At 43.4% G+C, this 13,833-nt stretch overlaps 1 protein-coding gene across 1 annotated transcript in view; it reads left to right on the top strand.

Moving 5' to 3' along the window:
- The first annotated feature begins 4,266 nt into the window (after nt 1–4,266).
- The window catches only part of PLAC9 (placenta associated 9), a 17,775-nt gene continuing 8,208 nt past the window's right edge, over nt 4,267–13,833 (top strand). The window contains exon 1 of the mRNA XM_081953798.1: nt 4,267–4,424. Coding sequence (XP_081809924.1) covers nt 4,370–4,424 — 55 coding nt within the window. The 5' untranslated portion in view covers nt 4,267–4,369. The remainder of the gene's footprint in view (nt 4,425–13,833) is intronic.

The following is a 13,833-nucleotide window of genomic DNA, read 5'->3' as shown; positions in this document are numbered from 1 at the left end:
AATTCCTCCAGGAGGGGTTGGACAAGGGCCTGTCACACAATACCATCCATACGCAGGTGGCGGCCCTTGCAACGGTATTGACATGTGGGGAAAGGGAATCTCTGGCTCACCATTCAGCCATTCGGAGATTTATCAGGGGTGGGTGTGGCAAACCTGAACCCGCCTGTGATGCATAGGTATCCTTTACTTTACTTTACTTTATTTCAAATTTATAAACCGCTCCCTCTCCCCGAAGGGACTCCACTTGGGATCTATCAAAGGTCCTACAAGCCTTAACCTCCATACCATTTGAGCCATGAAGGACTGTCAGCTTGCATTTCCTGACCTTTAAGGTCGCGTTCCTTGTGGCCATCACTTCGGCCAGGCACATTTCGGAGCTGGCTGCGCTTTCAGTCAGGAAAGACTTACCATATTTTTCAGAGCATAAGACGCACCTTTCCCCCCCCAAAAAAAAGAGGGTTAAAATCTGAGTGCATCTTATACACTGAATACAGCATTTTTGGCCTACCGAAACCCTACCCCCTTTGCAAAAATGGACATGCAGAGGGTTTGGGAGGCTTGCAAAGTGCTCCTAGGGGCTGGGGAGGGCAAAAATGAGCAAAAAGGGGACCGTTTTTGCCTCCCCAGCCCCCAGGAGCACTCTACAAGCCTCTCAAAGCTCTGCATGCCCCCACTTTTTTTTTCAAAAAATGAGATGTGCAGAGTGCAAACACTTTTTTTAAATTTACCTCTTCAAAATCATGTCTTATACATCATTATATATCATGTCCAAAATCGCGTGTTATACTCCGAAAAATATGGTATGTGTTCTGGCCCCCCTTCGTCCGGTAATGAACGCCAACACAGGCTTAGCTGTTTGCCACTCTTTATTTACAGTAATTATAATCCTGTTGGCTGAAAGCCCAAACACGACTCACAGGCAAGACGTTGGCAGCAACCAGACTCCAACTGATACAGACAAGAGCTTCTCCAGATTGTTACGAACGGTTGTGTCCTGCAAAAGGACTCCTCCCAAAGTCTCTTCTTGTATACTCTCTTGGGACGGGCCAAGCCACAACCACCTGGGCTTGATTATCTCTTATGAGTCTGTCTCCGTAACTGCTGCCTCCGTTTCTCTGCCCTCTGTTGCCTGGCATCAGGGACCAACTCCCTTTGATCTTTCCCACTGCTCCATGCCTCAGGCGCCTCCTGGTGGCCAACCAGCCTCTCTGATTCCTGCTCTGAGTCTGAACCCTGCCCAGGGTCTTCCATATTTTCCATAGCCGACTCATAGGGTTCGTCGCTATCTGAGTCCCTCAGCAGCTCCAATGGATCCTGTTGGGCCACAACAGGTATGTATGTTTCATCAGAGCAGGGTGGTCCTCAGAATGGATCCCTTTTTCATCCCCAAGGTGAATTCCTGGTTCCACAGGGCCCAAGAGATCATTCTGCCAGTCTTTTGCCCAGGGCCATCTCATGCCTTGGAGAAGAAATGGCACATCTTGGATGTGAGGAGGGCCATTTGAATTTACATCAGGAGAACCTCCTCTACGAGGAAGACTGAGGCACTGTTTGTGTCTTTCCACCCTGCATTGATGGGCTCCAAGGTAACTCCGTCGACAATTGGCCGTTGGCTGAGAGCTTGCATCGCTAAGCCTATGAAGTTCAGGCATTACCAGCTCCCAGAGGGGTGACTGTGAACTCTACCAGAAATGCAGCAACAACAGCAGCATGGGATACACAAGCATCCATCAAAGAAATTTTTCAGAGCAGCGACATGGGCTTCTCCTTCGCCCTTTATTCACCATTGCAAATTGGACGTATTTGCTTCAGCGGAAGCATCCTTTGGACAGCGGGCCCTGCAAAGAATGCGCACAGAGACAAGGACTTCGAACCAAGCGGCGTCCCACTCAATGATCATCCTGCTTTGGTAAGTCAGGAGAAGGGATATTAGTCCTACCTGAGACGCCCTTTCTCTGAGTAGCTCCGGGAGAGTGCAACTCCACCCTGGCGACCACTTGGTCAGAAGCCAGGAGCTACCACTTAACCTTATTGTGATTTGATTCACAGCTACGTCCTCACCAAAACTGGGCCAGAGAGGGTAACGATGGGACATGGCCACAAAGTTGATAGCTCAGTCTCTAAGCAGAACAGATGAGACAACCAACTTTCTATGGTCTTTCCCACTGCTCTGTGGAACAGCTTAATGGACAGAAAGTGACACAAGCATCTAATGGATTATCTCTAACATTTAACTGTTGTGTCTTATGATTTATGCTGAATGTATTTTTATGATGACTATGATCGTGATTTATCACTTATAGCTTTTATGTGCACTGAGAGCTTATGCACTGAAGACAAATTCCTTGTGTGTCCAATAACACTTGGTCAGTAAAGAATATTCTATTCTTTTCTTTTCTTTTCTATTCTATTCTATTCTATTCTATTCTATTCTACTCTACTCTACTCTACTCTACTCTACTCTACTCCACTCCACTCCACTCCACTCCACTCCATTCCATTCCATTCCATTCTATAATACATTCTACTCCATTCCACTCCACTCTACTCCATTCCATTCTATAATACATTCTATTCTACTCCAGTCTACTCCACTCCAGTCCATTCCACTCTATTCCACTCCATTCCATTCCATTGTCCTTCTGTCTTTATTGTTTTAGTTCCCAGTCACTTGATTTCCCTGAAAAGTGATGGGTGACAAACTTAGCATCTGTGTCTCTTCTTTTTTCTGTAGATGAGATAGCAGGAAACCAACTCTGTGATTATCCAGCACAAGGACAACATACAAGGGCAAAAATTTCAAGCCAATTTAACAACAATCCAAAGAGGGGAGATTATGAAGCTCCGTTGCTAAGCAAGGCAGTGGTCAAATGAGTTTTCTCCATTTTACACCCTTTCTTGCAACAGCTGTTCAATGAATCACTGCAGTGGTTAAGTTAGGTTGCTAAGTGAATCTGGCTTTCTCGTTGACTGGGCTTGTCAGAAGGTCGCAAAAGGGGATCATGTGACCCCCAAGGACACTGTAACCGTCATAAGTACATGCCTGTTGCCAAGCCTCTGAATTTTGATCGCGTGACCATGGGGATGCTGCAATGGTCACAACTATGAACAACAGCCCTAATTCACTTTGATCAATGCAATTGTAAGTTCGAACGGTCACTAAGTGAGAATGGCTGTAAGATAAGGACTGCCTGTATCTAGTTTTTTGGACACTGTTCTGACCTAGGCTTCTCAAGAGCATGAAGTAAACTCCTTGTCCCGATAAAACCCTCTTTTATTAATTTACTGTGAGTTCTGCTCATTCATATCCAGCAAAGTCTTTCAAGGGAAGATTTATTGTCACAGACCTTATCTGGCTTAGAGAGCTGATAGGCCAATATCTGCAAAACTTGGCAAGGTGTCTTGGAGAGTCACAAACCAATTAAGCAAACTAATTGTCTCCTGCAAACTCCACTCCCCTTTCGCTCCTCTTTTATTTCCTCTGGGAGGGGCCATTTATCATCCACCTGTGGCCTTCCTCCCAAGTCAACCCCTGTTCTTTAGCTGTTCCCTTTGCCTGGCAACTCTGTGCATGTGCACACTGGGAACAGGCTTCATCTGTTTGTCTTCCTCACTGATGTCTGACTCTGAAGGCAGCTGATAACTGGCATACGGCTCTGGCCCCCTCTCTGCCTCTGACACAGAGCCCTCATCAGAGCCTTCCCCAGACTCCAGGACTGGCCCATGTTCCTCCCCAACCTTCTCACTGTCCAAATCTGCTGCCAGCTCTGCTGGCCGCTGGCAGGCCACAACAGACACTTTTTGCAATCTATAAAAGAGCAGTAGCCCTTAGACATATATACCATTGTGCTGCAGTGTGCTTTATGGGTTGATTTAGCCATTCTGTTACCCAGCTAAAAATCGAGGCACGGAATGGAACACCCCAGAAAAAGCTAAATAAATCCCTGCTGTAGGAAGAGAAGCTTGCTCTGCAGGTCAAGCTGAATTCATATGAATGGTTGCTGCTGCTTTCTCTGCATGCTAAAGATTGTACATTGTAAACAAACAATGCAGCTGTTTCGCTCTCGTCGATGCGACCACCAAAAGGTTTCCAACGCCCTCCATTCAAGAGCCAGCCAAAATGGATAAAACTAATACTCTTTCCTGTGACAGATCTGGCTCAGAATAATCCCAATGGATAACGAGACCCTCTGTCGTTTGAAGGTGGGGAGGAGAAGGGAGGGGAGGAAGGCGAGAGGGCTACGTAAGAAATTTGGCCGAGCTCAGACTCTTTCTTACCAATCCCAGCTATTCTGCCAAAAGTTGATCCTGGGAAGAAAAGCTATTTATTTCTACTAAAGCAGGCGAGAGGGACAGAGGCTGCAAAACCATGCATTCCACTGTCTTTCTCTTGGTACTTTTCATATTGAACCACCGAGACCCCGGTAAGTGTTTTAAAAGCTTGCAACGCTCGCTCAGCGTTCATTTCCAAAGGTGAAATAACTTAGAAGGTAAAAGATGTTTGCTTGAACGAAGGTGGAGGATACTTTTTAAAGTGGGTGAATTTCCTGACAAGAAAGAGGCGTGCAAGTCTGCTCTTTAGTTAAAAGCAGGCTATGTTTTACTGGGGAAAACGAATACATTTAGGGAAGATTGGCAGGCACTAATCTTCAGAGTGATTGTTAATAAGACAGAAGCTTCATTAGCAGATTATTCCCCCTTTGCAGATGCAAATATTGTTGCCTGGAAACCCAAAAGATTTTCCGAAGCAGCTCAATGGGTGGGAAAGTCTCGGTGGCCCAATTATTTGAGAAGTTAATGGAATAGAATAGAATTCTTTATTGGCCAAGTGTGATTGGACACGCAAGGAATTTGTTTTTGGTGCATATGTTCTCAGTGTACATAAAGAAAAATAAAATAGAATACATGCATCAAGAATTATAAGATACAACACTTAGTGATAGTCATAGGTTACTAATAAGCAACCAAATCACGCTAGGAAACAAGTAAAACAATATAAATTGTAAAGATGCAACCAACATGGTTATAGTCATAAGTGGGGAGAGCTAGATATTAGAAAGGATGAGAAGAATAGTAATAGTCTTAGTAGATAATTTGACGGTGTTGTGGGAATTAGTTGTTTAACTAATGTGATGGCATTCGGAGAAAAAACTTTCCTTGTGTCTAGTTGTTCTGGTGTGCAGTGCCCTATGATATCTTTTTGAGAGCAGAAGTTGGAACAATTTATGTCCAGGATGTGAGGGGTTTGTAGATATTTTCACAGCCCTCTTTTTGACTAGTGCAGTGTATAGGTCCTCAATGGAAGGCATGTTGGTAGCAATTGTTTTTTTCCGCAGTTCTATCAATCAATAATCTAATCAACAATCTAATCAATCAATATCTCATCTTTTCCTTGGCTAATACATCAATAAGGATTTGCTGGCATGCTGTCTCCTGAAATAAATAGCACAGCAGCTACGGGGAATGGTTTGCAACACACCGAATCGGTGGCTTGATGGGCAGGGACGGTTGTTTTGAGGGGTCATTTGTGTCAGCTAAGTTTGAAAAGTTGTTGTATAAGCAAAGCCAAATTTTAAGGAAGGTTTTAAGCCTGTAATTATTTATCTGGAAATAAAGGTTGCTGTATCCAGGGTACATAGAGCTCAAAGGAATGCTTCCACATCTTTCAAGGGGGTTATTTTGCCAGATCATAAAACACTGGCTGACGTGATTCATTGTTTACATATATACTCAGATACAAAGGAACAAATGACATTCTGATATCTTTGTTTTCTTCCCCAAGGAGAAGATTTCTACTCTTGCATAGAAAATTCAACAGATGTCATGTCCTACCCTTTAAAAAAAATGGGTTGGTCACTACCTATAGGAGTTTCTCTGAATAGTGTCGAGATCATTTTATCAGATAGTTATTATTCTTGATTATTATTATTTTATTTTATATATTTTATATTATTCTTATTTTATTTTTATTCTTATATATATTATTCTTTATTCTTCTTTCTTTCTTTCTTCTATCTTCTTTCTTTCTTCTTTCTTTTTGTTTCTTTCTTCTTTTCTTCTTTTTATTATTTTAGTATGTATGTATGTATGTATGTATGTATGTATGTATGTATGTATGGCTGTATGTATGTTCCAGCATAACTCTGGAGTGCCTTGAGCAATTTCAACAAAACTTGGTACACAGATGATTTACTTTCTGGAGACAAATACTGTGGGGGTAAGACACCCCTAACGTCCCTTGGAGGGGTGTTCTGTTAAGATACAGCCTGTTGTGCCTTCAAATGACTTCTACTGTACTGCTGTAAAATTGCTTCTACTGTACATTGCAGTGGAGTTGCCATGGTAATGGCTTCACAGTACTCCACAAGGGGGCTACCTCTGGTAAGGGGAAAAATCCAACATTAGAAATTGCATTTGGTCCGGACATTTTTCCCCTATAAATAAATACGTGGGCAATGCCAGGTGATGAGCACTAGTAGGCAATAAAGTGCAATGTTCAATTTAAGTTGAGTCTGATTCTTCACAGATCCATTTATGTGGTTTCCTTGCTTGATGTGGAAGTGATTTGCCATTGTTTTCTTCTAAAATATGTTTTTGGGGTTTCCTGATAGCCCCTCATCCAAATCCTGTCCCAGGTCAACCCTGCTTTGTTCTCTCAACCACTCTAGGTCAACTAGAATGCTTAGTTGGCTTGTCAAAAACACAAGAATCCTATAAAAAAAACCAGTGCAGCTCTTTCATGGCACCCAAGGAAGTTTTGAATTTAACATATGTCTCTGCCAAATCAGTTTCTGGTGTTCTAAATTGATCCCCTGTCCTTACAAAGCTCAAAGCTACACCCCAAAAGATCAAAGGTCATCAAAATGCCGTAGGTATTGTATGCCCCAATCCAAGTTTAGAGGCAAAAAGCTGAAATGTTGCTGAAAAGCAAGCAAATGTTTTTTTATCAGTGTGGTTTTTCCCATGCTATTGTCTCTTGGGACAAACATGAAAAACAGGGAAAGCTTTGAGTCCACCTTTGCAGCTGCCATTTTGATTTGACTACACTTTGACCATTCTCCTGCAGAATGCCATGATCATGAAGCCACCAAGATCTGACCTTGATTTGGAGCTAGCCCTTCCATCCTTCTTTCCTTCCTCTTTTCCTTTTTCCTTCCTTCCTTCTTGCTCCCTCCCTTCTCCTTATTTCATTTAATTTCCTTACTCCCTCCCAGACCTCCCTCCGTCTATCTCTCTCCCTCACTCCTGCTCTCCCTCCCTCGTTTCATCTAATTTCCTTCCTCCCTGGCTCCTCCCTCTCCCTCCTTCCTTGCCTCCTCCCGCTCTCTCTTTCCTCCCTTCCTTCTCCCACTCTCCCTCCCTCCTCCCTCCTTCCCTCCGTCCTCCCTCTCTCCTTCCTTCCCTTCCTGCCTCCCTCTCTCCTCCCTCCCTCCCTCCCTTTCTTCCTCCTTCTCTCCCACTCTCTCCCTCCCTCCCTATCTCTCCCTACCTGCCCTCTCATTTCATTTAATTTCCTTCCTCCCTCCCTCTTGCCGTCCTCCCTCCCTCCCTTTCTTCCGCCCTCTCTCCCACTCTCTCTCTCCCTCCCTCTCTCTCCCTCCCTCCTTGCCTCCTCCTCCTCTCTCTTTCCTTCCTTCCTCCTCCCTCCCTCCCTCCTCCCCCCTCCTTCCCTCCCTCCCTTCCTTGAAAAGTATTTATTCATCAGAAATTCATATAAAAATTCATTTAATCATTTTAGGAGACCATAGCATCGTAAAGTTTGAGAACCGAAGCAGAAATCCATTTTCTTTTCAGAACCTTTTCAAAGGTTTCTGATTTTGGTATAACCACAAAATTCTTTACAGTGTTTTTATTCTAGGCTTAGACTGAGAAGCAATAAGAAATGTATCTTAAAATAACCACATGGGAATATTTACTCTCCTGTCCTGAGACAGGGGACATATTTTCAACAAGCCAACATAAATTAAATGAGCTAACACTGGGAAGCTGTTTCCACTGCACTGTAGCCTTACTACATGTTTAAATATTTAATTACTTAAAAAAAATTATATATACAATTTAGGGAGTTGCAAACTTTTTAGAAAATGGATTCTGAGGGCAAGTTATAAGCAGATTTTATTAAGAGACCCCAGTTCTCACAGAACTGTTAGAAGAATTAGCGTAAAATATAAAGGGACTAGTTGGATATCTCTGCTTTGCGATGAAACTATGTGATTGGACAATGCAGAAGAAATCCAGTTCATTCCAGTTCAATCTATTGGCTCAATGGTGGTGAGTGATTGAAACGCATAAGAGAATATCGCTGCCTTGAGTCTGGAAGCAGTTCCATAGGTGGAAGGAATAGACATTTTGGTGAGGTACCAACGTTTAGTACTGTAAGGAGCCCCAGACTGCTCCTGAATGAAGGAGTACAACGTCTGCCAAACTGAGGTAATGGAATGTGAGGCAACTGGCAGTTGGAATCAAGTTCTTTTCAGGCGCTGCCTTGAGTCTGGAAGCAGTTCCATAGGTGGAAGGAATAGACATTTTGGTGAGGTACCAACGTTTAGTACTGTAAGGAGCCCCAGACTGCTCCTGAGTGAAGGAGTACAACGTCTGCCAAACTGAGGTAATGGAATGTGAGGCAACTGGCAGTTGGAATCAAGTTCTTTTCAGGCGCTGCCTTGAGTCTGGAAGCAGTTCCATAGGTGGAAGGAATAGACATTTTGGTGAGGTACCAACGTTTAGTACTGTAAGGAGCCCCAGACTGCTCCTGAGTGAAGGAGTACAACGTCTGCCAAACTGAGGTAATGGAATGTGAGGCAACTGGCAGTTGAAATCAAGTTCTTTTCAGGTGGGGAGGGGGAGTAGAATGTCTAACTCCATAGCATCACCGTGTTAATATAAGGAAAATGGCAGTTGGAACAGAGTTCTTTTCAGATGGGGAGGGGGAGTAGAACTCCTTAGCATCAGAGCGAGTTAATTACTGTATAAGAAATATTAATGATCTCATGGTCATTTCGAAAAATCCTTTCTTAGTGAGCATCTAGAAGCCAAGAGGAACATATATGCCAAATTTCAAGTTCGTAGGCTTTACGGTCCTGGAGATTTCATGATGAGTGAGTGGCATTTGGTGGGTGGCAATATATATATATATTCAAAAAAAACCCACAATATATTAAGGGCATAGTGTTATAATAATCCAAGTGAGGCCCATGAATTCAATGCTCTTAAAAATATCTGAGTGTCTGAAAATAGGTTTACTTGCTTTCTGGGCACACAAGCAAACACAACCACAGTAGACACTTGTTTAAGCCAAGATCATTTTTACCCCACTGATGTCATCTGTTGGAGAGAGGAAATCTTTGTCAGTAAACAGGCCAGAATGGAATGAATCAGACCATCTTCTGTAACAACAGACGTTTGATTTGTTTGCAGAGGAATTCCATCCCGTTCCAAATTGGGGACACAGAAATGCTGTTGGCAAAGACTGTTCTTGTGCACACAAGTTTAGTGCTCTCTCTCTCTCTCTCTTTCTCTCTCTCTCTTTCTTTCTCTCTCCCTCCCTCCCTCCCCCCTCCATTTCCCCCTTCCTTCCTCACAGTTAAAGGTAAAGGTTCCCCTTGCACATATGTCCCAGTCATTTCTGGCTCTAGGGGGCAGTGCTCATCTCCGTTTCAAAGCCGAAGAGCCAACACTGTCTGAAAACGTCTCTGTGGTCAAGTGGGCTGGCATGACTAAATGCCAAAGGCACATGGAACGCTGTTACCTTCCCACCAAAGGTGGTTCCTATTTTTCTACTTGCATTTTTACATGCTTTTGAACTGCTAGGTTGACATAACTGGGACAAGTAACGGGGGCTCACTCTGTTACGCGGCGCTAGGGATTCGAACTGCTGAACTGCTGACCTTTCTGATCGACAAGCTCAGCATCCTAGCCACTGAGCCACCACATCCCCAGGTTCTGTGTCTTCTTTTCCCAACAAAACAGAAAAGAAAAGAACAAAACAAAACAGAACCCATTCTAAATTGAAAAAGAATAAATTGCACTTGACCCCATTGCTTAGGTGACCTGGATTAAAAAAAAACCTTTGGCCAAAAATATTACCTCATTTGCCAGGATGGCCTTTCCCCCCAAAACCCCAAACCTTTCTTTAAAATAATGCATTAATAGTGGCTGGCGTCTTCAGTCCTATGCCAGAATGGGACAAAACAGAATAAGAGAGTTGAAAGGGACCTTGAAGGTCTTGTAGTCCAAAGCCTTTTTCAAGCAGGAGATTCTTACCATTTCAGACAAATGACTGTCCAATCTCTTCTTGAAAGCCTCCAGGGATGAAGCACCCACAACTTCTAGGAGGCAGGTAGTTCCACTGATGAATTGCTCTCACTGTTAGGAAATTTCTCCTTAGTTCCAGGTTGCTTCTCTCCTTGCTTTCTATGTAAATGTTTTTTCTAAACAATTTTGTTTAGAAAAATTGTCGGATCAGGAAGTGAGGAGTTTCTAGCTGGGGAATTCTGGGAGCTGGAGTCTTCTCATCTTAACGTTGCCACGTTTTTGAGAAACCCTGCTCTGCATCATTATTCATTGTGTCACTCAAGAAGCCCCATGAGATTGCTAGGAAATGCCACAGTTCTTTGGCAGGCAATTCCAGCATCTAAATCGTACTGAACATTTCAAGAAAGCAATTACCTTGCCTGGAAGAGAATAGGCGTTATTCTCAAGAAATATCCTCTGTAGGAGACAGTGATCTCAGCGGCCCAAATGTCTCATCTGCAGTCACAGTTTTGGACAAACATCCATTTCTTATTATTGGCTGTTATCCACCAAAAACATTGTTTTATTCGCTCCGGGGCAAAGCGGAACATTGAAAAAGTAGCTTGCTTTCTCCTTGCCCTAACCCAGAGGACCTTCCCTGGTTCTCAGAAGATAAAGAGAAAGAGGGGGAACGACATTCAGACTTGAAAGATTCTATTACTATAAACATTAAACAAAAGTAGCATTATCTCAAAGGTGCTTTTTCAAAACGCAACTGGATTTTTTTTCCTTGAGGAAGAAGAAGACATTTTGCTTCTCATCCAAGAAACTTCATCGGTTCTTCATGAACCGATGAAGCTTCTTGGATGAGAAGTGAACGTTCTTCTTCCTCCTCAAGGAAAAAAACCCAGCCCAGTTACCTTTTGAAAACGCATCTTTGAGACAACTATGACCTGAATCTCCACAGACAACAAATAGCATCAGCGTTCATCATTTTAGCTTCCTACTCTGGTCTTCCAGTGTGAAGGGACAACCTCAGCATTATTCGCAATTGCTTCTGGGTTCTTTCTTCTAATTATTAGTTTTGGAGGACCGATCCTGGTTTGTTCGTGAGAGGAAGCGAGGCAGGGACGAAGCATTCATTATGTGCATTCATGGTGGGCTTGTTATGTCATAAGAACATCCCAATAGGAAACAAAGGCAACAACACAAGCGATAATTCTTACTTTAAGATCCGAGATTTATTGTTTCTAATAATTTGGAACATAAGAAAGGAAGAGATATAAAAGATATAATAGCAGTAATACACCTGTATTAAGAAGCCATTGCAATGGGGTCCAATGAGATATAGCAGGTCCAACACAAACTGCTATACATCAAAGAGCCCCAAGCTGATCTTGAACTTTTTATCTTTATACTTTTCCTCTAACCACATTCACGCTTCACGACTTCACTAACTGTCACTTTCCATAAACACCTGTGTACATTACTTTCAGTCCCTCCTTTCCAACAGTTTCATTCTTCCTCTTTTAAACGTATCCATACAAGTGCACACTTTGAAAAAAACATGTTTCAGAGTTAGCAATGGCTCAGCAGTTAGCCACAAATAGTTATGGTATCCTAGCTGAAAGCCTTGGTTCATATCTCTTTCTTCTGGGGTCTGCTATCATCTACAGGACATTGAATCTAATAGATCAATAGGCTATATTTTTTTGATTCTCACAGGTAGGATGCCTTGGTTATCATTTAAATGATGATATCCTCACACATGCAATGCCATTGTGGCTTCGTAGACCTCCTGGCTACATGAAACATGGTAAATCAAGCCAATGATGTCTATGAAGTTTCTCCATCATCCAGGTCGTGGTTGTCCCAAAGGTGCTTTTTCAAGAGGCAGCTGGACTTTGCTATTCTTTGAAGACATTTCGAAGTGAAACATCTTCAAAGAATAGCAAGAAAGTCCACTTGCCTCTTGAAAAAAGCACCTTTGGGTCAAGCCAATGATGTTACAGTCATTGGTAGGGTTCACAGTGGAAAGTTTCTTCATTGCATTGCATTTATAAGTTTATTATTTCATTGCACAAGTGCAGGAAGATGTAAAAATAACAGAGTTGGAAGTGACCTTGGAGGTCTTCTTTTCCAACTTCCTACTCGAGCTGGAGATCCTATCCCATTTCAGACAGATGACTGTCCAGTCTCTTCTTAAAAGCCTCCAGTGATGAAGCACCCACAACATCTGAAGACAAGCTGTTTCACTGGTTGATTGTCCTCACTGTTAGGAAGTTTCTCCTTAATTCCAGGTTGCGTCTCTCCTTAATTGGTTTCTGTCTATTGTTTCTTGTCTTGCCTTCTGGTGCTTTGGAGAAAAGGTTGACACCCTCTTTTTTGTGGCAACGCCTGAAATATTGGAAGACTGCTTATCCCCTTGACATACATTTCCCTTGTGTTGGATGGGGGAGGGACCCAGATTTTGAATTTTCAGGCGTTTTCTCAGCAGTACCGAGAGGCATTTTAATAAGAAGAAGAAATCACAGTGAAGTCAGGAGGGTGTGCCGAGTATGGATTGAAATTGGCTGGGTATGTTCTCAGTGGCCCATGAAATTCCAAGCAGATGTTGGGACCTCATGTGGAAAAAATTATTTAACTTGTACTGAATTCTCTCTTCTTTTGTATTCCCCTAGCAGGAAATTTTTCTCTTGTTGGCCATAACTCAAGTTAATTGTTACGTAGCTTGGAGGTTAATTCCGGAAATTAAGGAAAGAAAAATGCAATTTACCTTTTCCTCCATCCATTTCTACTGCCAAAGAATTTGTCTTCCTCTTTCAGCCTAGGCTGACCTATCTTAGAGAACATTGGTGTCTGAACAGAGCATCTCTTTGCAATTAGGCCTTGTTTCACAGTTGGATAACTAGCCTCTTGATGTTGGATTTCTACCAGAGGAGATGACCACACCTAACCAGTTTGGTAGATTCTAAAAAAAACGAAGCCAGCTCTAACCAGGCAGTCTCGAAGGGGTGGGATGCTGGGGGTTTGCAGGGGTTCAGGAGCAGAGGTGGGGTGCTGTTGGTTCGGCCCGGTTTGGCCGAACCAGTAGTAGCCCGGAGCAGCTGAGGGTGAACCAGTATGGTGGCTCTTTTGGCCCGTCCATCCGCCTGCGCTTTATACCTGTTTTTTTTTGGGGGGGGAAGGCAAATTCTGCATGTTCGCACAGTGTGTGGCACCTGTGCGAGGCCTGAAAATCAGCTGTTTCTCACAGGGGCGGTGGATTGTGCACATGTGCGTAGGGCGATGCAGGCACATGCACAAATGGAATGGGCAGACACGCATGATCAGTGAACTGGTAGTGAAGGTAAGTGCAACCCACCTCTGTTCGGGAAAACCTCTAGCTAAGATTCTGTGCAGTTCAGAAAACCCCCAAATACCACTCCTGGCTGGCCCTGCCCACCCCATGGTGCAGGAGGCTGGTTAGACCATGCCCACCATGACCACACCCATCCAGCAACCAGGCAGACAACTCCTTGCTAAAGTTTTTGTAGCCCACCCCTGCTTGAATTCCTAGTCTGGGAAGCTGAAGGAACAACACAGAAGAAAAGTTATGGC

Source organism: Natrix helvetica, assembly GCF_964273705.1.
Source record: "Natrix helvetica genome assembly, chromosome: 5".
NCBI lineage: Eukaryota > Metazoa > Chordata > Lepidosauria > Squamata > Natricidae > Natrix > Natrix helvetica.
This window is presented reverse-complemented; position numbering and strand designations above follow the sequence as displayed.